Raw genomic sequence first — 24,548 nt, 5'->3', positions numbered from 1 at the left:
TCTGCCGTTATCACCAAAGTGCTAACAGTTCCAATAAATGTTAGGTTCCTGGAAATGCCTGACCCACTTCTTCATTACTGAGACAGACGTCTGTCTGTCTGTTTTAGATTCTCCAGATAATGAAATCTTCTCATAAGAAGTTAAAGCGAAAGTTTCGATGCTGTACTAAGTCATACTTTGAAACTTTTAAAATTTGGTTGGAAGTTCCTTTGAAAACAATAAACCCAGGTGGAATATTGCCTTTGTTACACTCTGAAAGAAGATATTTAGACACCTGCAGGACTTAAAATGGAAAAGACACAGGTCCATTTCTCCAGGTTAAATGGCTCTCACCACACGCGATTCATGAGTATTTGTAACGTTAACTTGGGAGAAAGAAAAGAAAAAGAGGATAATAATAAGAATAATAAAGGTAAAATAGTAAGGGGCTTGCTTAGAAATAAGATGTTAAATAGACGTCACTAAAGTGCACAGGAGAACATGAATTCTCCCCTTCCTGCAGAGCCAAAGGGGTCTGCAGCTGCTGCCAATCATACCCCTTTGCCTCCTCCTTGGTCTTAGAGTAATAAAGGTAAACAACTTTACGGTTCCTCTGTATTTTAGGAGAGGACAAACAGAATTGAGGCCATCAAAGCACAAAATATTAACATAAAAGATCAATCACTTCCTCCTCTCGTTTCATTACTCCTGTTGACACACAATTTTCCAAAGTGATAAATAAACGAAAAGCAACAGGATATATTGGAGCATACAAGGAAGCCATGTGGTTTAAAACTCATTTGTCCTGACCTTGTTTTTCCAAAAGGGCCTGTCATGGCCTGTTGAGCATGCACTGTACATCTGCTTTAAACATTTATGATGTCCCAAAGACAAGAATGATACCCTTAAAGATAAGGTTGTATCTTCCACCCATATCAGCATTCCTTTAAGGATAAGCATCTCTTCCTAAAAACTAAGGATTAATTATCGACCTGCTGCGCTCACCTTGTGACCACTCACCTGCGGACCACCGACCTGCTGTGCCAGCTAAGCATCTCATGACAGCAGTAAAAGAGATATTCCTGTCATATGTGATGTATGCTCTTTGTTTCAAAACGGTATAAAGCACTCTGTACACCCCACTTCTTTGGTGCCCTTCCTTCCTTGAGGAAGGAAGGCCCTGGGCTATAGTCCTCAAACCTGGCTCATAATAAACTTGCCCCAATTTTGATTTATAGATTGATTATGGATTATTTTCATAGACACAAGTTTTATTACTAAATTAATATACATTTTTACAAAGAAAGAAGTCTGATTATCTAGTTTCCAAGTTCACAGGACTGGTGACTAGAAATAATGAACTAGATGGAAACAGCAGATTTTGTAGGGGGTAAGAACAACTACAAATCAGGCAAAAAAATTTAAAAAGCACATCAAATTCAGAATGAGCCAAAGCAATCCTGAGGAAAAAGAACAAAGCTGGAGGCATGACACTCCCTGATTTCAAAGTATATCACAAAGCTACAGTAATCAAAACAGCATGGTACTGGCAGAAAAACAGTCACACACAGAAATGGAACAGAATTGAGAGCCCAGAAATAAACCCACACATTTATGGACAGCTAATTTTTTTGACAAAGGAGCCAAGAACATACAATAAATAAAGGAAAGTCTTTTCAATAAATAGTGTTAGGAAAACTGGACAGCCAAATACAAAAGAATGAAAGTAGACCACTATCTTATACCATATGCAAAAATTAACTCAAAATGGATTAAAGACTTGAATGTAAGGCCTGAAACCATAAAAGTCCTAAAAGAAAAGAACAGGAGTACATTCTTTGACATTAATCTTATCAGTATCTTTTAAAAAGTTTTTTAAATTAAAAAAATATATATTTTTCTTCTTCTCCCCGAAGCCCCCCAGTACATAGTTGTGTATTCTAGTTGTGAGTGCCTCTGGTTGTGCTACGTGGGACACCACCTCAGCATGGCCTGATGAGCAGTGCCATGTCCGTGCCCAGGATTTGAACTGGTGAAACCCTGGGTCGCCAAAGCAGAGCGTGCAAACTTAATCACTCGGCCATGGGGCCAGCCCCATTACCAGTATCTTTTTGAATATCATGTCTCCTCAGGCAAGGGAAACAAAGGGAAAAATAAATGGGACTATCTAAAACTAAAAAGCTTCTCCATGGCAAAAGAAACTATCAACAAAACAAAAGACAACCTACCAACTGGGAGAGGATATTTGCAAATCGTATATCCGATACGGGGTTATTATCCAAAATATATAAAAAACCCATACAACTCAACAACAACAAAACAAAACAAACAACCTGATCAAAAAACGGGCAGAGGATCTGAATAGACATTTTTCTAAAGAAGATATACAGATGGCCAACAGGCACATGAAAAGATGTTCAACATCACTAATTATCAGGGAAATGCAAATCAAAACCACAATGAGATATCACCTCATGCCTGTCAGAATGGCTATTATTAAAAAAGCAACAAATAACGAATGTTGGAGAAGATGTGGAGAAAAGGGAACTCGCATACACTGCTGCTGGGAATGTAAACTGGTGCAGTCACTATGGAAAACAGTATGGAGATTTCTCACAAAATTAAAAATAAAACTACCATATGATCCAGCTATTCCACTTCTGGGTATTTATCCAAAGAACATGAAAACATGAAGGCAAAAAAATATCTGCACCCCTATGTTCATTGCAGTGTTATTCACAATAGCCAAGACTTGGAAGCAACCTAGGTGCCCATCAAGGGATGAATGGATAAAGGAGATGTGGTGTATATACACAATGGAATATTAGCCGTAAAAAAGATGAAAATCTTGCCATTTGTGACAACATGAATGAACCTTGAGGGTATTATGCTAAGCAAAATAAGTTGGATGGAGAAAGCCAAATACCATATGATTTCACTCATATGCAGAAGATAAAAACAACAACAACCACCAAACACATAGACACAGAGAACAGATTAGTGGCTACTGGAGGTGGTGGGGGTGGGGAGGGAGATAGCGAAATGGGTAAAGAGGCACATTCGTAGAGTGACAGATGGCAATTAGACTTTTGGTGGTGAACATGACATAGTCTATATAGAAGTTGATATATCATGAAACTTATATAAAGTTATAAACCAATGTTACTTCAATAAGAAAAATAAATTAAAAAAATTTCAGAATGAAAGTAGAGTCAGAGCTAAGACCTGTGGCAGACTGCAGAAATGGCCTCAATTATTTGCAGCTTCCCCTATCAAGAGGCAGAATCTGTTTCTTTATCCCTTGAATCTGACTGGTCTAGTGACTTGTTTTGGCCAAAGAACGTGGAAGAAGTGACATGTGAATTCTGTCTTGGGCCTGAAGAAGCCTCACACATTTGCATTCTTTCTTTGAATCCTGCCAGTCGTCAGGGTAACAGGCCTGGGCTAGCTTGCTGGAGGATGAAAGAGACATGGCCCAGTCTCTTTTGTCGCCTCCGCAGAAAAGTCAGCCAACACCCAGAGCAGAAGGGCATGCCCAGCTGAGACCAGCAGAAGAACCACCCAGTCTGCCAACACTCAGAACGACAAGCTGAATAACGGTGGTTGTTTTAAACCACTAAGTTTTGGATGGTTTATTACACAGCAAAAGCTAACTAATACGCATCAAGGTGCATTAGCACACTACTTTTTAGTAAAGTAAATGATGTTTATAAACCCAATTTAAAAATAGTAGAGTCCTACTCTACTAGTCGGTTCTTCTTTCACTAATCAGTCACTAAATCCTGTCAGGGCTCCCTCAGTTGTGTTTGTGCCTCTCTTAGGGTTGTGGCAAATGACTAAGTGAGAGGACACAGGAGCACTCAGCCAAGTGATGGCCATGCAATAAGCTCTCAATAAATGTGGCTGCTAGTATCAGTATTTCCCACAGTGGGACCCTCTCCTCCATCCCCACTGCTACACTAAAGTCCCAGCTTCATTCTTTCTCCCTGGACCGCTTCTCCAGCAGATGAGCAGATTTCAGGGGTCATGAGGAGGAAGAGTTCTGTTTTACAAGTATCAGGTCAAAGGTACCTACAAAATCCCCAATGGCGGGCCCACAGGGGCATTTGGATGTGGTGCTCTGGATCCTCAAAAATGCTGAGTTGGAGCTGGAAATTTACGTGTTACCAGAACACCTGTGAGGATGACAGCCCCTGAAAGTGTAAGAGGAGGGTCCAGAAATGAGTCCTGAGGATGGCAACACAGAAGCTGAGAGAGAAGCCTGAGAAAGAACAAAGAAGGGGAAGGAAAACCAGGAGAAATTTGGTCACAGAAGTCAGGAGAAGGGTTTCAAAGGGAGTGGTTACTGTGTCAGATGTTACTTGCCTAGAGGTCAAGTAAGACAAGGCCTAAGAAATGTCTGGGGGACACATCACCATGTAGGTGCTGGTGGCCTTGGCCAGAACAGCTTCAGAGGAGTGTGGGAGCAGAAGAGCAGTTCCTACTCATCGCCCTCCACTCTTGTGTTGGTTCTACTGGTTGGGTCCTTTGCCTAACAGCTCCAAACCTGGGACAGGAACCTCACCTCTGCATTCCCTTAACAAGCACTGAATACATACCTTTAATTTACATTGTATTGTAACCCACCTCCCGATTTGTACAGACTTACATGGACAGATTCAAGACTGACAGGCCTTCTACAGGATGGCCATAAAATCTAAAACATACCAAAAAAATAAAGCTGCATTCAATACAATGAAATAATGTCATCTCTATGTTTCCAGACCTTATGGCCACCTCTTTGATGGCCAAGAGCAGATGGCCAAGACTTGGAGGATTAGTAAGTACTTGAGACTGAACACATCCAAAATAGAGCTTCTGCCCCCAACCTGCGCTCCTCCAGTCTTCCCCACCTTAGAAACTGACAACTCCATCCCTCCAGTTGTGGAGGCGCCAGACTCTGGAGGCCTCCTTGACTCTTTTCTTTTTTTTTTTTTTGTTTACATTTTTATTGAGGTACAAATAACAATATTATATTAGTTTCAGGTGTACAACATAATGATTCCATATTTGTATGCATTGACTCTTTTTCTTAAACATCACACCCAATCTTTCAGCAAATCTTGCACTTCTAGACAAATTTTGCACTTCTCTCTATCCACCTAAGTCCACAATTTCTTACAAGATTTCTATAACAGCCTCTTATCAGGAGTCCCTGATTCTCGTCTCACCTGCTATATAATCCATTCCCCACTGAGAAGTGATCTTTTAAATGTAAATCAGTCATTTTACTCTCTGCTTAACACCCTCCACTGGAGCAAAGAGAAGCCAAATTCCTCACTGTCACCATCTGACTTGACCCTCCCCCACTTGCCAGCTCCTCATCTCCCACACTCTTCCCCTTGCTCACGGGATCTTTCTTGCTTCAGGCCTTTGCACTCACTGTTCTCTAGTTCTGGAATGTTCTTCCTCTGGCTTTTTACATGGATGACTCAGTCTCACTCAATGGTAACCTCCTCCTAGAAGCATCCTTGACTATTCTGTATTTGATGGTTTTAAAATACGGCCATAAATTCTCCAACATTTTTTGCTTCAATGGGTAGAAACTAATTCCCATCCCAAGAACAGGGACTGGACTCAATGACTCTCTTTTAACAAAGAGAATGTGGCAAAAGTGATGCTATGTGACTTCCAAGGCTAGGTTATAACAAAGGATAGTTTTTGCCTGGCTCTTTCTTTCCTGGCTTGCTCACTCTAGGGAAAGCCAGTCATCACGTCATGAGGATGCTCAACTGTGTGGGGAAGAACTGAGGCCAGCACCAATGTGCCAACCATGTGAGTAAGCCACCACTGAAGTGGATGCTCCAGCCCCAGCCAAGCCTTCAGATGATGCAGCCTCAGCTGACAGCTTGACCATAAGCTCATGGGAGACCCTGACCAGAATTGCCCAGCCACGCCAGTCCCAAATTCCTGACGCAGAGAAATTGTGAGGATAATAAATAAATGTTTATTGCTGTTTTAAGCCACTAAATTTTACAGTAATTTGTTACATAGTAATAGATAACTAATACACCATTAAAATAGCAACATCTTCACCCCCACATCTTACTTTACGTTGCATCATTACCTTTATTTTCTTCCTAATTGTTATCACTATCTGAAATGATAGTGTTTAATTGTGATGTTTCCCCACTAGCAGTGTCCTTGTCTATCATGTTCATGTGCTCAAAAGTCAGTCACCAAGTACTTCCCCTCTCTGGTACATGCTACACACTATTGCCATATCTGCTCATATCACTTTGAAGCTTAAAACCGCCCCTAGTTCTACAAAGTTATCAAGGTAATATCCAAACTCCTTGGTACATGAAGCCATGAAACCACCTTTCCAACTGCATTTTCTACCACTTCCCTCCTCATTCTTTCTGAGATATCTTCTTTGACACTGACCAATTCCCCAATTCTCTGGACACCAACTGGGTGTCTAACAATCTAATTAGATTCTGACACCATCTACCCAGAGTTAGTGTCAGATCCCACAAGTTAAACGGCTCAGTCCTACAAGATTGCCCCCACTTCAGACACCAGTTGCAAGTCCTGGGCCACCTGTATTTCTGACTGACCCCCTCTTCAGGTTCAATAGTTTGCTAGAATGGCTCAGAGAACTCAGGAAAACCTTGTACCTACATTTATGGGTTTATTATAAAGGATGCAACTCAGGAATGGCCAGATGGAAGCGATGCATAGGGCAAGGTATGGAAAGTGGGATGTGAGCTTCCAGCCCTCTCCAGATGCACCTCCTAGCGCATGGATGTGGTCACCAACTCAGAAATCCTCTGATCTGATTGTTCAAGAGTTTTTGTAGAGCTCAATCTCTAGCCCCCCCGGCCCCCCCCGCCCCCGACTCCAGAGGTTGCTGGGTGGGGGCCTCAAGACAGGACTGGTCACCAGAAAGATCAAATGATTACAAGGTTGGAAATGTCAAAAGCAAAATGCAAAAATAATTTTAAAATAAAGGAATTTTTGTCAGCCCTTTGTTATAAATTCTTTTATTTCATGATTTTTCTTTTACCTCTTGAAAGAATGTTTGCCTTTAAAAAATAAAATTGCCTTTAGTCAGTATTCTAATTTGATTCTCAGCTTCTCAAAGCATAATTTTTGTTGAGGAAAAGTAGGCCATTATCCCATCCCTCTCACCACCATGCTCGTTATGCACCCAAACCTACCACAAGAGACTAAAAAAACGCAGGAAGGCTGCAGGGGAGGTTCATGAGCCTTATCCACACCCATCTGAAGGACAGATAAACAGCACAACCGTCACTGCACTGTCAGAACACGACATCTTAGGATGGCACATACGACACAGCCGAAGCAGTGAACAACACTGCCTGTCTGGGGGAGTTTGCAGTCAGACAAGAGTTCTGTGCACACAGAACCCTGGCCTGTGTCTCTTAGACAGAGCAAAACATGCCTGATCGCTTCCCACTGAAATCCCAGTTGACTTTCTGGCGTTTAACCAGAAAGCCACATCCGACTCAAGTCCAGACTAACGAGAAGTGATTTTTTTAAATCTTGTGAATCACCCTTATCAGTGACTTCATTCACTAAATCAAGGTAGTTTCTTTACAGCAAGTCAATAAAAGAAGCCAAGAGGCTGGGGACAGTGGCCTCGACAGGCCCTCCCTGATGGAGGAGGATGAAGGAGGCAGAGTCTTAGAAATGACTGGGGCTTCAGGTACCATTTGGTCCATCTGCCAGAGTGCTCATTCTCCCAAAGTCATAATTCAGCACGCTGTGAGGGAGGGGGATCTGTCTGTTCTGAGTCTACTGATCGTTCAGAACCTCAGGAGCCGGGCCAGGACTATCCTCAACAACAGGGGACACCACGTGCCAGAAAATAATGGAAACCATGCATGCTGTTTTATGTATGATGCATGTCCTCTGACCTTTAGACTTATGCAACCCAGGTCCACAAATCCCATGGATGGGCCCGTGTGTGTGTGTAAAGGTTTATTGAGATATAATTCCCATACCACACAATTCACTCATTTAAAGTGTACACTTCAGTGGTTTTTAGCACACTACAGAGCTGTGCAGCCATCACCACAGTCAACTTTAGAACATTTTCATCCCCCCACAAAGGACCGCTGAACGATTGAGCATTCACTCCCCATTCCCCTGCAACCCCCGCTTTCCCTGCTCTAGACAACCACTAATCTTCCTGTCTCTACAGAGATCCCGATTCTGGGCATGTCACATAAAGGGAATCATATAGTATGTATGGCTTCTGACTGGCTTCTTTCATTTAGCATGTTTTCAAGGTTCACCCATGTTGTAACGTGCATCAGGACTTCCTTTCTTTTTATTGCCCAACAGTATTCTGTTACGTGGATGTACCACATTCTGTTTATTCATTCATCCATTGATGGACACTGGGTTTTTCCACCTTTCAGCAATTTGGGATAATGCTGCTATGAACATTTGTGTACTAGTTTTTGAGCGGACATATGGATTAGATGGGCTTTTAGGGGTCGAACCCTCTGACACAGTCACAGATATTGTGTTTATAGACTTTTCAAGCATGAAGGTGCAGAATATTCATCAGACTGGTGGAATAAGCAAAGGGCCCCTGCTTAGATAATTAGCACAAGCTCCTCCTTCATCTTTGAGGCCGTTTCACCTGGGCCTTCAAGTCAGACAGACCTGGGGCTCAGGGAGTTGTTCCATTACCTACTTCTGTACTCATACAAGTTACTTAGTTCTCTGATCCTCTATCTGCTCATCAGCAAACTGGAGATAATGACACAACATCCTACCACATATGTATCTTTTCATGATTATAGTGATAGCGTCTTTCTGTGTTGAGCAGAATTCCTGGGTCAGCTCTTGGGTATGACACCTTTATGACGTGGCCTGGGTGAACCCCCTCTGACCTCCAAAAGTGTGCCATGCTTTTCCATTTCTGCACCTTTGTTTCTATTATTCTCCCATCTGAAACTCCCTCCCTGGCAAAACTTCCTCTGAGTCTGATGAAGGGCCATCCGTCCTCCAGGTTTGTTTCAAGCTCCATCTGAGCCAGCTCTTCTCACAGTTCCTGTAGCAGATCTGTTCTCTTTCTGCTTTGCATCTCCTGCAAGTTCTTTCTCTTAAAACACTAAACTGACACCTCTTGGTGAGCAATGATTAGCGTCTGGGTCTTCTCATCTGCCCTGGCCCTGTATCCACAGAACTCAGCAAAGCTGCTTCTCACCAGCAGGACTGCCTGAGGGCCCACACTCCTCTCGTTGGCTTTCTTCTCAGGGGCTCAGCAACACAGGCATTTGTGCACCTGTTCACTTGAAAGCATTTACAGAGCAACCAGGCCCAGGAGGAGGGCAGGACAGTGAATAAGCTGGGCACTTTTTAAAAATGCCTCTCAGGGCCGGCTGGGTGGTGCAGCAGTTAAGTGTGCATGTTCCGTTTTGGCAGCCCAGGGTTCACTGGTTCGGATCCCAGATGAGGACATGGCACTGTTTGGCAAGCCATGTTGTGGTAGGCATCCCACGTATAAAGTAGAGGATGATGGGCATGGATGTTAGCTCAGAGCCAGCCTTCCTCAGCAAAAAAAAAAAAAAAGAGGATTGGCAGCAGATGTTAGCTCAGGGCTAATCTTCCTCAAAAAAAAAAAAAAAAGCCTCTCATGGAGGCTGGCCCCACGTCTGAGTGATTAAGTTTGCACACTCTGCTTCGGCGGCCCAGGGTTTTGCTGGTTCGGATCCTGGGCACAGACATGACACTGCTCATCAGGCCATGTTGGGGTGGTGTCCCCATGCTACAACTACAAGGACCCACAACTATGTACTGGTGGGATTTGGAGAGAAAAAGCAAAAAAAAAAAAAAAAAAAAGCCTCTCATGAAGCTTCTGACCCAGTGGGTGAAACCGAGGTGCCAACCTAAGTGTGATGAAGCATTGTGATACTGAGTCCAGGTGGGCAGAGAGGGGCCTCGAAAGAGAACGGGGCCAGTTGTTTCCTGGACTAAGGGTCTGGGAAGGTTTCATAGGAGAGTTAATGCCAGTCTTGACAGATGAATATGTGATAACCAGGTGGGCAGGTGAGGGAAAGAAAGATCAAGAACAAAGGCAATATATGACACAGCAGGACACCAAAGGGAGAAGGGGAAAGGGAGGAGGGGAGGAAAAGAAGGAGCAAGGGAACCGAGCAAGCTTGCTAGCTAAAGTGGGAAGGTCCAGGGAGGGCTTCACTTCGTTTTTAGGTTCTAGGGCCCCTAGATATCACTTGGTTACAAAATGGGAGTTGGCAGAGAAGATGGAAATGCTGACAAAAAGCAGGAGGAGAAAGTACGAGAACAGGATCTCGGCTTGGAGGAAGAAGGTGGGGAGGGGATTCATAACTTAGACTTCCTCCTAGAGGCCACTGGGCAGGAAGCGAGGGTGGAGGTAGAGAGATAAGTCTGACAGGAAGCTGAGGAACAAAGGAGTTACACTGATAGCAGTCAAGGAGGGTGAGTCCTCAGCGGAAGGTGTGGGGGGAGAGTAAGGTGGCTTAAGGAGAGTGATCAAAGTTAGAAAGGCCAGCTGGGGAAGGGGGAAGAGAGAGACCAAGGACTGCTGGGCAAGTTGGGGGACCCTGGAGGCTGGAGGCTGTGAGGGGATCATGGCCTGATGAATGTGCTAGAGAGGCCCCCTCCACCTGTGCTCAGTTACTGGTGAACCAGCAAACGCCAATGGTGGACCCACTCAAAATGAAGGATGAAAGCGACAGAGTGGAAGAGCAAGATGGCTCTTCAAAAAGGAGAGTGGTGATGTCTAGGCTGGACAGGGAAGAACTGAGTCCTTAATGGTGGAGAGTTCCAGGTCATCAATAAGATCCAAGAGCATGCTTGTGAGGCATGAGAATTCAGGGGACAGAGACATGTGGACAGAGAGAAGATAGTAGAGCTTAAAATTCCGGATTATATTCACCAAGAAATACCATATGCTGGGTCATAAAACAAATCTCAATAAATTTAAGATTATGTAACCATCACCACAATTTAATTCTGGAATATTTCCATCACATCCAAAAGAAACTCCAAACGGTTGCAGTCATTCTCCATTCCTGCCCTCAGTCCTAGGCAATTATTAGTCCACTTTCTGTCTCCATAGATTTGCCTTTTCTGAACATTTCATAAAAATGGGATCATAAAATATGACTGGCTTCTACTGAGCATAACGTTTTTCAGATTCATCCACATAATCGCATGTATCAGTAGTCTGTTTCTTTTTACTGTAGAACATTATTCCATTGTATGGATATAGCATATTTTATTTATCCATTCATCCATTGACAGACATTTTCAATTATTTCCAGTTTTTGGCTATTAGGAATAATGCTGATTGAATATTTGCATATAAGTCTTTGTGTGAACACGTTTTCATTTCACTTGTGTATATACCTAGGAGTAGAATTGATGAGTCTTATGGTAATTCTGTGTTTAACCCTTGAAGAAACTGCCAAACTGTGTTCCAAAGTGTTTGTACCATTTTACATTCGCATTGGCAACACAGGAGAGTTCCCATTTCTCCACATCCTTGCTAACATTTGTTATTGTCCATCTTTTATTATTATAGCCATTCTAGTGGGTATGAAGTAGTATTTCATTGTGGTTTTGATTTGCACTTCCTTAATGATTAATGATGTTTGGCATTAAGCATCTTTTTAGGTATTTATCAGCCATTTGTATATTTCTTTGGTGAAATGCCTATGCTAACCCTTTGCCCATTTTTTGATTGTGTCTGTTTTTCTACAATTGAGTTGCAAGAATTCTTTACATATTCTAGATACAATATTAGATTAGATATGATTTGAAAATATTTTGTCCCAGTCTGTGTCTTGTCCTTTTCTTAATAATGTCTTTTGAAGAGAAAACATTTTTAATTTTGATGAAGTCCAAGTTATCAATTTTTTTCCTTTAAGGATCATGCTTTAGGTGTCAAATCTAAGAAAGTCTTTGCCTAACCCAAGGTCATGAAGATTTTTCTCCGTCTTCTAGACGTTTTATAGAAGAATTAAATTAGAAATCAATAAAACTAAGATATGCTCAAAAAAATAACCCACAAATATACAGGAATTAACACATTTCTAAATAATCTATGGGTCAAAGAAGAGATAATAATGGAAATTAGAAAATACTTCAAACAGGATGATAATGAAAATATATTTGCAGAAACATTTAAAAAGCAAAAAATAAAAGGGGATTTATTAAACACACGTCATGTGCATCTTTTGCCCTCTTCTCTTACAGTTATTAACATGTTTTTCCTCTTCTCCTTCAGAGTCAAACTTCTCAAAAAGAATGTTTATATTCAAGTATCCATATTTACGTTCACATGTTCATTTCCTTACCCTACGCTCCTCAGTAGGATGCACTTGGCTTGCATATGCTTCACTCCACTGGCATAGCACTTACGAGGGTCCCAGTGACCTCCTTGTTGCTAAATCTGGTAGAAGTGCTTCTGCCTTCATCTTGCCTTCTTGGAGGCATAAATGCCGGTTTTCCTTCTGCTTTCTTGGTCTCTCCTCCTCACTCTCTGTCATGTTCGTGTCTCTCAAAGATCAGCCTTCGGTCCTCTTTTCTTCCTTCTGCATCCTCTCTCGTTAGACAACCCCATCCATCCCATGTTTTCAATGACTATCCATATAGAAATTATTTTATATGTATATTCCCAGCCCAGATCCCTCCTCTGAATTCCCCACCACAGATCCAACAGCCCTCCTCCAGTGTCTTCTCTCAGATGTTCTCAAAGGCCTCTCAAACTCTATTTGTCCAAATTCAAACTCATGATCTTGTTCTTCCAGCACAAGTCTTCTGTTGAAATTTCTTCTTTCAGTAAGTGGTACCACCTGCCCAGTCGCAAGCCCAGAATCTAAGAGTCATCCGGGCTAAGTCCTTCTTTTTAAAATCCCATATCCAATCCATCATTATGTCTTATGGATTTAACTTCAAACATCTCTCAAATAGTTATCGTCATCTCCATCTTGGCTACCACCATCCGAGTCTCTCCACAAGACTATGGTAGAGTCTCCTAGATAGTTCCCCTGAATCCACATGTACCGTCATCACTCAACTCATTCTGCATACTGGGCTCAGAGTCTTGTCACATCACGATCTATCATGTCACTCTCCTACTTCAACGGCTCTCAACATAAAGAAAACTTTAATGTGGTCTATAAGGCCTATCCCAATCTGGTCTCTACCCACTTTCTAGCCTCTTCTCTAAGCCACATTCCCTTTCTTCTGTGATCCGTACATTTGGGTCCTTTATTAGTGGCTCACACTGGCCATTTTCCCTTAACCACACGGCCTTCACACATTCTATCTCCTCTGCCTGGAACGTGTTCCCCTCCCCTTTTTGCTGTTTCTTCCTACTCATCCTCCATATCTCTGTCAAGCATCACTTCCACAGGGAAGGCGTCTGTGAGCTCCCTCACAAGGTCAAACGCCCCAATTATTATCAACCCTCCTATCTCTTCTTAGCACCCACTGCAGCTGCAGCTTTATCATTTAGTTTGGGTGATTCTATGATTTAGGTCTGCCTCCCCAACTAGACTTTTTAAGTTCTCTGAAGGCAAGGACTATATCTAGTTTTATTCACTATTATATCCTTAGTGCCTGGCACCAAGCTTAGGAACATAGTAGCCACTGAAAAATATTTGTTGAATGAATAACTGAGTCATGGTAAGGTCCTCTAGGATGAAAATACGACTTGAAGTGGAGAAGATAACAGCGAAGGAAGACATGCTAATATCTTCCAAGAATAAAGGGGAGTGACTAAGGAAGAGCTGAGGATGATATAGACAATGGTGGATGCCCCCAGGGAACAGGGCTGTGTGAAGGTGGCGGTGTTATGGGAGTACAGAGTTAGGCATGGAAAAAGAAAAACAGGCTCTCCCAGGGATTCACCCCTTTGCCTTGACCAGATATTCTTCAGGGAAAGGGGAAATGCCCCTCATAATCAGTATTCAAAGGGGCTACGATTTTCCTTAGAGGAAGCAGGAAAGCCATCATTCACTACAGGAAGTTTTCAGTCAATGAAAATGGGGCAGATGGAACACCTTCAACCTGGTCATTGAATCCCCAAAGATCTGCCATGGTCCCCATTCCTGAGGAATGGGTAAACTAACACAGAAAACCCTCCACTCCCAAACTGTCACACAGCATCTTATTAACAACTCTTTTTGATTCTTTACCAGACACTGAAAACCAAATGTTTGAGACATGAATTCAAACACTTTCCATGAAGTCATGTACCTTGGTCCATCCAGGAAAACGGATAAAGGTGTCCTGGGGCAAGTCTGAGATCCCACTGGGAATGGAGAAGTTCCCTACATAAAAGGCTGGGAGTGTGTAGTTAGATGAGCTGCAGGCACAGGCTTCATCACGGGAGCCACTGTCATGGCCATCCCAGCCCCCCAAGTGGCTGCTCACTGCATCCTCTGTGTCCAGTGGGAAGATCATCCAGTCCGTGAGGATTTTGGAACCAAGGGTCAGGTTAGAAATAAGACCCTGTAAAGGAGAAACAAACAATGAGCTCGGGTTGGGGACAAGGGAGGAAAGGCTTCAAATGTCCTTGTAGTCTAGCCCTGACTTCCTGGGAAGAGCAAATTGGGATAAGAAACGCCAACAGTAAATGAGATGCAAACTATGTGTATGTCAAAGAGCTTGAGGCCAGAGCTCTTGACCCCAAATCCCCAATCTTCAGTGTTCGGTTCAAAGACATTACTAGAATGGAAGGAATGATGGAATCTGAGGCATGGGAGAATTAATGGTGTGGGGGATGCAAAAGAACATTCAGCCCACTGTAGATGGGAGGGAGGGACCCTCACATATAGCAAGGAGCAAGTCCTGACCTTGAACTCCTCAGCAGCACTCACGGGGATGATCACACCTGAGTCCAGTCACCTTTGTGGGACTAAATGAGATACCAGAAGCAAGAATACTTTGATATCTGTAAAAGGATAGAAAGTGCCATGATGATGATGGCTTGTATTCTGAAGTTGCTCTATCTGTCCACTGGGGTCAGGGGGCTGGCGCGTCCATGGCACTGGCTACTGCATCGAAGTCTATGCTTATGACTCATCTAGCTTCCTTTTCCCAGCCTTCCATATAAGAACTTCTCTATTCCCAGTGGGATCCCAAATTTGCCCCAGGACACCTCTCAATACCAAGCCTCAACTGCCCATTTAGTAATTGAATGAACATTAACGGGGCAGCTGTGTGCCAGGCACTCTCCTGGGTACTGGGGACCCAGAGACTACACAAGAGTCTCTGTCAATCCACAGGTCAGCGTGGCCTGTGTTGGCCAAGCAGGAAGGCCACTATAGCGTGAGCACAAGGACTGTAACAGGGACATCTCTAGTGGAGGCAAATGTGGCTCTTGCAAGGCCATTCCCTGAGAGTGTAATTGTCTTGCTTCTGAGCTGCAACCAAGAGTCAGGAAATAGCCTGACACCTGTCCGGTCCTAGACCAGGTGGTGCCATAATTCCTTCAGTGCAGGCCTTTTCTCCTCCAGCAGATGGTGAGCTACTCGTTGGGGAGCCTATATCTGAACATCTCTGCATCCCCAAAGTACCTCGTGGAGCATCTCACATAGAGTATGAGCTTAACAAATGTTTGCTGAATAATGTTCTACAAATACGTGTCAGAAAAACACATTTGGACTAGACACCTGGGCACTGAGCAACCAATAGAGGCAGGAGGCAGTGCACCAAGGGAACAGGCTTTCTACAATTCAAGAGTTTGTCACAGATCATCCACACACAGAAACAGAACAGACCAAAGGCTAGGCTGGCTTTGTTGGCAAGAGAGTGTCTTTCGTGAGCTAGGTGGGCTTTTTAAGCAAAAGAAAAGCCCAGTGGTGAGGCTTCCGCCTTCTGTTTCTTTCTATAGGATGACTGAACTCAACACAAGGGAAGTGTTCTGTTTGCAAAGTGCAACTTTCTCATCACCTGCAGAGGAAAGCAAGTCTTCAAAATAACCCATCTTCTAGGCTGCAAAACAAATCAGGCAGGTTCACTCATCAAATGTGGCAAAGTGTGTGCTTTTAAGCATTGCCTCTATCTTAACAGGGCTGAAGGGAAAGAATGTATACATGAGTTTTTAAATGGATTTAAAAGACTTCCTTGGACGGCTTAGGCACAGTCCTGTCAACCTTTGAACCTCACTCCTGACAGTGTGGCCGGTCCTACCTTAGAATCATTGATATATGTGCCATAGTTTATGCGCCCCATGTTCTCCACCAGCAGGTCCAGAGTGGCTCCAGCTTTTCCTGTTATGTTCAGAGTGGTCACAGTATTTCGCTCAAGGATTCCCTGGGGGACCTGTGGGTTCAATGCCAAATGAAAATTCACTCAGGTGAGAAGACAGCAGAGAGGTTGCTCATTAGTTAATTCAGCACTCGGTTTCCCACTGTGAAGTGTCACCAGACTCGGGAGGCAATGCTTCGATGGCTTCTTTGCTCAAGTCACTGGCCAGGCGGCCACGTTCCTCCAATCAATGCTTTCTAAACAGGAAAATCGCCAGACACAGCTCAGAGCAAGAAAAGGTCTAGGCTGGTTTCCTTTGCTCTGGAATGTTCTGCTGTGCATCTATTTTTACTAGAAAAGGAATGGAGGCAAAAAATTCCAGGGGAGATTCCTATTACAGGAACTGCATTGTCTTCTGCCAGCACAGAAGGCAGTCATAAAAAGTAGCTCTAAAACAAGATGGAGAGACGAGACATCAGATAAAGGAGATAAAATCAGAGAGTTAGGTGGAGTAGTCTCACCTCAAAATACCTGATGTGCTGCATTAACCACGAATATTATGTAACAGAATAAGGGAAAACAACAGGTATTTTAGCAGCAACATATTCCTATTTTTTTAAAGGTGACACTTTAAAAAAAATTGATGTTATACTGACCACAATTCACTAAGACAACCCCTAAATTGGAATGCAAGAAACAACTGCCATCAGTAGATACAGAATGTCTTAGAAACTTGCTCCACTCAGTTAAAGCTGCTGATGACAATGGAATGGAAATTTTTAAATTTTAAATTTTAAATTTTGTTCTGAACACATATTCTTGGTCAGGAAAATCTCTTCACCTGTTCTTTCACATGATTGTTTCAGTGAGAGGAATGGAAATCCTAAAATGTATCTTTCCTTGTTATGAAACAAAGTTGTTTGTCTATTTTAGCTATAATTATCACAAGCAATCCTTCAGAATATAATTTCTCATGAAGGATGAAGGCACAAAGTTAAATGAATCACCATTCTAGTATGTACAAAATGGACCCCGTCCCCAAGGAGCAAAGAAGACAGAGGTGACACGCTATAGTCAGTTAGAGAGGATGGCCTTGGACTGGGGACACCAGGAAGGTTTCCGAGAAGGTGGGGCCTTGAGCACAGCCCTCCAGGTTGACATGGTGGAGGGGGTGTATTCCAGGCAGATGGAGCATGGATGAGGCCACATCAGGAAGCCAGGGGGCACAGCTACAAGCTATCAAGAGGAGGGGCGGAGGCTGAAGTTGGAAAAGGGGGCAGAGGCCTCGAATGCCACGTTACCAAGTGCAGACCACGCATGTCCATGTTGGGGCAAGCTTGCACAGTTCACAGACAATTCTTACCCCATCCACAGCAACATAGGCCCGATCGTGGACTCCGTTGAGGGGTGAGGAGAGGGGCGTTGGTTTGCTGCAGTTTTGACGAAGCGTTGTTCGGTACAGCACAAACCCAAAATACTGATTAGAAAAGAATGTCAGAAAAACACATCACTCTTGCTGTTCATTTGAAGAGAACTTGGTCACCCTTGATTTACTTGAAGTGCTGTCTCTAAAACCATAAGGAATGAAAAGCTTCCCCAGCCTCTAGCAAAAATTTGGTCTGAAAAACGGGAACTGGCTTAAGTTTTTAGATCATAGAATAACCGTCACAGCAGGAAACCCTGAAGGGCATGTTGGCCACACGAGGAAACTAGACCCTGGAATGTGTTAAGTGATTTGCCCAAAATCACTCAGGGGGACCCTATCATATATATCCAAAGGTGGTTTATGTTACCTCAAAAAAAAAAAAAAACCCAACAAAAAAAGAACCTAACAAAAAAAGTCAAACAACCAACAACAAAGCCAAGAATGTTCGGCAAAACATTCTCCAGGTTCTTGGGCTAAATCTGCTCTCACATACAAAACAAGAGTCAATCAGAAAGTGTTTAAAGTGGAGGAGCAGGGGTGAAACAGAGAGAGTGAGAGATGGGGGAGTAACCGGTTGCTAAGTCAGAAAATACTTTTAGATGCTAGTAGCCCTGGTCTGAAAGGAAGGCCCCAAACAGTCAGCCTTGGCAGCACCAGCACCCACAGCCTCAGTAAGTGACTTTCCTGCTGTAGACATTGGCGACAGTGAGCGGGACCTAATCCTGAGTCACAGAAGAGAATCCAAATAGAAATCCAGCGTGGAGCAGAGAAGAAGCTCCCCACTTCAGGGCCTGGAAAGCAAGGACGCGTACCTCTGGCAAGTGGGACGGTGATCTGGAGGAGCTGACAAAACATTAACCCACGTTCCTGTGTTACAGGAAAGGGCTGAACTCAAGAAATGCCACTCGTACTGCCACTCAAATCTTCAAGCACAAGGATGCCTCCCTCCTAGACACCAAGTCTCCATCTCTCTCTTGTTTTTTCCTTTTGAAAGTAACCAAAGTGGTAAGTTCTAACTCAGAGGCTGAAGAAAACCTAGCGAAGGGCCTCCAGGAGGGGAGCGGAAGCTGTGTTGCTCCCTGCAAAGGTGTGGGTGAGGCCTCGGAGGTCGGGGGACCACGGGGGGGCCAGCTTCAGAGGTACCAAGGCTGCACCCCACTCCCTGCAGCTGTGCCCTCCATGGGTTCACTGGAAATAATCATTCCGTGGACTTGCCCTGGACCCAAAACAGCCAGGGCCCAGGGAGCCCCACTCGCTATGAGAGCACTGCCTTGGCCACAGATTGGAAAGCAGAAGGGGTCTGAGAAAGAGCGGTGACTGCAAGGGTCTATCCATTAACCTGAACTCCACTTCCCAAGTTCCAACTGCTCGAGTGGCCGTGTCTTGTCTGATGTGCTCAATGGCCCTGACAGATGAAGACAGGTTCCATTTCATAGAAGAAGACACAGACGTACAGCCAGTGTGTGCTAGAACTTAAGAACTCTACCCAATGTTAATGAAGAAGCAGGGAGGGGAGCTTAATTACTCATTTAATTTATCACAAATCGGAGTTGTTGGAATAAATCACAAGCGTAAAAATAGTAACTGGAGGCAAAAAATACACTAAACTAAGATTAGATATGTTATTATTATGTCACCTTATCATTCAGACACCTGCCAGAGGTGAGCTGCACAGAAAGTCAGAAAGGAGGACCCAGGTAACTTTCCATTTCAAAAAATGGGGCTGAGATCCTAAGTGATCAAACTTAACATCACCACAAAGGGACAAACTGACCTCATGGGCATCCTGATATGGTGCCCTGAGAAGGACACATCACCTTTGTCACATTTGTACCAAAAATGTTTTACTGAACCTAATTAGTGAGGGGCAGTGCACAAAACAATAGCCTGAACACTTCAGAAACGTCCGTGTCATGAGAGAGAGAGAAAAAAAAAAACTGAGCAACAGTTTCAGAAGAAAGAAGCCTAAAGAGACATTATAACTAAATGCAATGCATGATCTTGGAATGCCAAGGGATACTTGACTACAGAATGTATATTAGATAATAGGATTGTATCAATGTGAAATTTCTTAAGTGTGATCATGGTCATACAGGATAATGTCCTTCTTAGAAGATACATGCTGCAATATTTGGGGTGAAGTGTCATGATTTTGACAAATAACTCAAATGGTAATAAAAAAAAAGCCGTTGATACATACACACACCTACAGAGAAAGATAAAGTAAGGGAAGAGACTGTTCACACTTGGTTAGGCTAGTGTTAACTATGTGAAAGCCATATAGGGGTTTCTTTAGGCTTCTTTCTTCTGAAACTGTTGCTCAGTTTTTTTTTTCTCTCTCTCTCATGACACGGACGTTTCTGAAGTGTTCAGGCTATTGTTTTGTGCAGATTTGAAATTTTCCAAACAAAAAGAAATATAATGATCTACACCTGAAATTTATATAATGTTATAAACTAATGTTGCCTCAATTAAAAAAAACAAGTTCGGGAAAAGCTTTTAAAATAAAGATGGGGTCGTGCCTAGAGATTAAACACACACACACACACACACATACATGATATGCTCTGTTCTCTTCAAAAGCAGGGAAAAAAAATCTCTAAGAACTGACTCTATTAAGAACATTGTCCTTACACCTTTGAACTAACTAGGGACAAATAATTAATTTGTCTTTTTTGAGTATTAGTGTTTTTTCTCTGGTACCGAGTAATACAGATTAATCAGATCAGAAATGTACTCGATTTATAGCTTTTGCAGAAGCAGGCTGAAGCAGGTTGAGTCACTATCTACTTGAGTGATAATAAGAAATGGGGGAAAAACATAGGAAAGATCAGCCCAGCTAAAGAGAACCTTTACTTCAGGTCTGATGTATCTGCTTACCGTTTTGGTTCCTGTGCTCAGAACAGGCACTACCAGGCAGTGCAGAAAGCACACTTTGCAAGTAGAAAAAAAGATGAAGCATTACCTTTGAAGACCTACCTGTTTCACCTGGATAAACGTCAAGGGATAAAGGCTTTTTATGGGCCCAGCAGGACACAGAATGTCCAAAGCTCCCTCCACTGTCTTTAACTGAAAAGAAACAAAAGCAGCATTCACTCACTGTCACCCCTTGCTGGTAATCAGAATGGAGGATCACATCATTTGCAAATTATCAAAGACATTAGTGGATTGGACCAAGCTCCTAAATAAACCTAAATGGTTCAAATTCCACTCAACATCGCCCCCAGTCACCTTCAATCATCTCCATCTGTTCCCTAACTCTTGACGAAAAATAACTAATGGCAATCTTAAAGAGTTTCAAACATACTTATTTGCAAATGCAACCTCCTGTAATTAAAGGTCCTTAAAAACCAAGGCTCAGGGGCTGCCTCCTCTGAAAAGCCTTCCCCTACATGCCCAAGTGAAGTCACTATGACTGCGCCCTCCTCTGAACTTGTCCGTGGCATATTTTCCATGCGTGTATCGTTGATCAGTTGATTACCTTTACCGTCCTTGCCAGACAGTCAGCTCCTTAAGGACAGGGTCTGTACTGTGCTCACCCCCAATGCCCAGCACATAGTAGACACTCAGTAAATACCTATTCAATCCAAATGACTGTGTATTCTTGCAACCCAGGATGCTTATTCTGATGCAACAACAACAATGATAACAGCTACCAATCACTCGGTCCCTAACACACTCCAGGTGAGATGGCACACCTCAGTGAATCCTCATGTTAGGGATGAGGAAACAGGTACTCAGATAGGTCACTTGATCAGTGGCAGAGCCAGAATTTGCAGTTAGGTTTGGCTCCAAACCCAGGACTTCCCAGGAAAAAAAATCATTACAATTCCATCAATTCAGCTACTCACATGGATGTTTTTCCACTTGGACAATTAAAGGAATTCAATTCACAGTAAAAGGTTTTATGCTATATAATTATGTTCTATATAAATTTAATTCAGTTATATGCTGAGTTGCTATCACAAATTGTATATATTTAGTTGACAATGAAAAACCACTTCAGCCCACACAATTTTCCTTCATGGTAAACAGAATGTGCTTTTGAAGGGATAAAGAAGATGTGGTGTATATATATATACGATGGAATACGACTCAGCTATAAGAAAAGACAAAATTGTCCCATTTGCAACAACATGGATGGACCTGGAGGGTGTGATGTTAAGTGAAATAAGCCAGACAGAGAAAGACAAATACTGCATGATTTCACTCATGTGTGGAAGATAACAAATACATGGATAAAGAGAACAGATTAGTGGTTACCAGAGGGGAAGGGGGTTGGGGAGTGGGCGAAAGGAACAAAGGGGCACATATATATATATATATATATATATGGTGATGGAGAAAAATTAGATTACTAGGGGTGAGCATGATGAAGCGTATTCAGGAATAGAGAAATAATCATGTACACCCGAAATTACACAATGTTATAAACCATTATAATCCCAATAAAATTACTTAAAAAAAAAGAATGTGCTTTTGGTACTAAGCTGGCTTTGTTTTAGCAATTTTGTTGCATTAAATACTTGCAGTTACTTTCTGTTGCATAAAAATAAATTTTTCACAGCTCTAAAACAGACCAACCAACCTTTTCCTTAAGTAGCGGTAGCAATGAACAAGTCGCAGGTGCTCCCTTCACAAATGTGATTAAAGTTTGATTAACCTAAAGCAAGATTCTTATCAGGCAGATAGACCACAGTCTTTGCAGAATGTAACACACGTATCTGACACTAGGTGGAAAATGTTACCAGAGAGCAACCAACAGTAATATCAAAGGGCTTCGTGAATGGAAAAATTATACAATCATGTTTGGCATTTTGCATAAAGATAAAAACTTATGATGCTATTTTAGAACATCAAGATTCTTAAGAAATATGTAACTGTTTGTGTTTTTTTTTTCTTGTGAGTTAAGACATGTAGGAGTTAGGGATTATAAAAGGGGAAAACCTGAAGACACAGAAGGTCAAAACAAATTGACTTTGGCTTACGTCACTCCAGACTATTAAATTAAATCTTTCTTCTTTTTCTCTTTTCCTAGAATAAACTGTCTTTAACTTCTATATATGATTAATTTCTAGCGCTTCCCCCTGACGTCTCATTTACCATATAAACCACAGACCACAAAAATTAAGACATGATTTTAACACAGAAGGGAGTGTATAATTAAGGGCAAATACCTATCAAAATGCCTGTGGCTTTTGAGAACTCCCTTAAAAAAAGGTGAATTATGGAAAAGAACCTCACCAGCCATAACAACAGGGCAGCACGTTATTCCCATAAAGGCTCCTGGCACTGCTTTTGACAACTGACAACTGAACCAAAATGACCTGAACGATCTAAGACTGCCTACCTACTCCTGGCTCATTTGCTCACCCTGTCAGTGTACATATCCTCTTGCCTCCCATGTCCCATTTTCCAAGAAACATCATCTACCCCATCAGTCTCACAGAAAACAAATTCACAGAAAAATAACGAACCAATTCCCCAGCATAACACTTTCACTCACGACTGCAAAATTCCACTTCCTCACTCGCAACGTTTCTGTTATTTTTTTCCTACCTTTTTCATAGCAACTTTTCCATATGCAAACTTCGGTGTGGACGGAGGGATAAAACCTTCTGGTACTTTTTCAAACTATAAACCACAGGGGAAAAAGAAAAGGAAAAAAACCTGTTAAACCTTCAGAAACATCTGTACAATTAATTTCTCAAAAGGAGGGTCAAAGACTCAAAGAACAGTGCCAGTGATTTTTGGAAAAACAAAGGAATGAAAGACTTTCTCCAAAACAGGATCTGATTAAGTTTTTACTTCTAAGCATGTGTATGTCTGTGTTTTAAGCTCCACGAATCATTCAAATAATTATAGATAAAAGACTTCAAAACAGAGAGCATAAACAAGTAGAGAGAATGAAGTGACAGCAGAAGACTGGAGTGGGGGGAGAAAAGGAAAAAAATACACGGCAAAACAGAATCTAAAGGGAAGTAGCTTATAGGAGCGAAAAACGTTATTTGTAGGTTAAATATTATTGGTAGCTTAAAGTTTTGTTTCAATGTTAGCTTTGCTGTGGTTATGTAAAAACATGTTCCTACCTATTCTTATGCAACATACACTGAAGTGTTTAGGGGTAAAGGGTCACGACGCATGCAACCCTCCAATGGTTTAGAAAACAAGGGGGCAGCGAGGGGCAAATGATGAAGCGGACAGAGCGAGTGTTGACATGGGTGAACCTCGGCGTGGAACATACAAGTTTTCTTTGTACTATTGTTATTCTTGAAACTTTTCTGTAAGTTTGAAATTATATTTAAATAAAAAGTCAAAAAATAAAATAAAACCTTATTAAATATGTGTATACACACACACACACATATATTTATATCAGCACTAGAAGATATGGATGTAAGTTCCAGGCCTTAGAAAAGTCTGTGTCCATCTAGCATCTCCAAGTATGTTGCATTATAGTCTCTCAGGATCCTTACATTTCTTTCCGTATTTCTTTTTTTGATTTCCCTTTTTAAAAGTAATACAAAAAGAAGAGGAGGATAAAAGTTTGCTATCATGAAAAGCAATAGTCTCCTGACTCACTATTCTCTTAGTTCTGTTCTTCAGAGGAAACCATTTTAAAATCATTTAACTGTTCCTATTTTTACTTCTTTTGACCTCTAAATAATATACTTATCAGCCATTTCTTATTTGATCCATTTAAAACAGTATCATTGATTTCTTTAATACATGAGAATTTAGCTCAGTTGTACTATTCTGGATATCGCCCGTTCTTGCCAACATGGTTATATCACCATTGTCAGTTTCTCTACTGGTTAACTTTGTAGCTTTAAATAATATCCTATACCTTTATTTCTTAGTTCCATCAATTAAGACATTA

The 24,548-nt window shown here is 42.2% G+C and overlaps 1 protein-coding gene across 2 annotated transcripts in view; it reads right to left on the bottom strand.

Moving 5' to 3' along the window:
• GLB1 (galactosidase beta 1) overlaps positions 1 to 24,548 on the bottom strand; it is an 89,277-nt gene that overhangs the window by 5,315 nt on the left and 59,414 nt on the right. For both annotated transcript variants that reach the window (XM_014851836.3, XM_014851837.3), the window contains exons 11-15: positions 23,228 to 23,302; positions 20,648 to 20,737; positions 17,606 to 17,719; positions 16,186 to 16,317; positions 14,248 to 14,502 (exon numbers count right to left, since the gene is read on the bottom strand). In XM_014851836.3, coding sequence (XP_014707322.2) covers positions 14,248 to 14,502; positions 16,186 to 16,317; positions 17,606 to 17,719; positions 20,648 to 20,737; positions 23,228 to 23,302 — 666 coding nt within the window. The remainder of the gene's footprint in view (positions 1 to 14,247; positions 14,503 to 16,185; positions 16,318 to 17,605; positions 17,720 to 20,647; positions 20,738 to 23,227; positions 23,303 to 24,548) is intronic.

This window comes from Equus asinus, chromosome 21 (genome assembly GCF_041296235.1).
Source record: "Equus asinus isolate D_3611 breed Donkey chromosome 21, EquAss-T2T_v2, whole genome shotgun sequence".
NCBI classification, from domain to species: domain Eukaryota; kingdom Metazoa; phylum Chordata; class Mammalia; order Perissodactyla; family Equidae; genus Equus; species Equus asinus.
The sequence above is the reverse complement of the archived record's forward strand: the minus strand, read 5'-3'. Positions and strand labels throughout refer to the sequence as shown.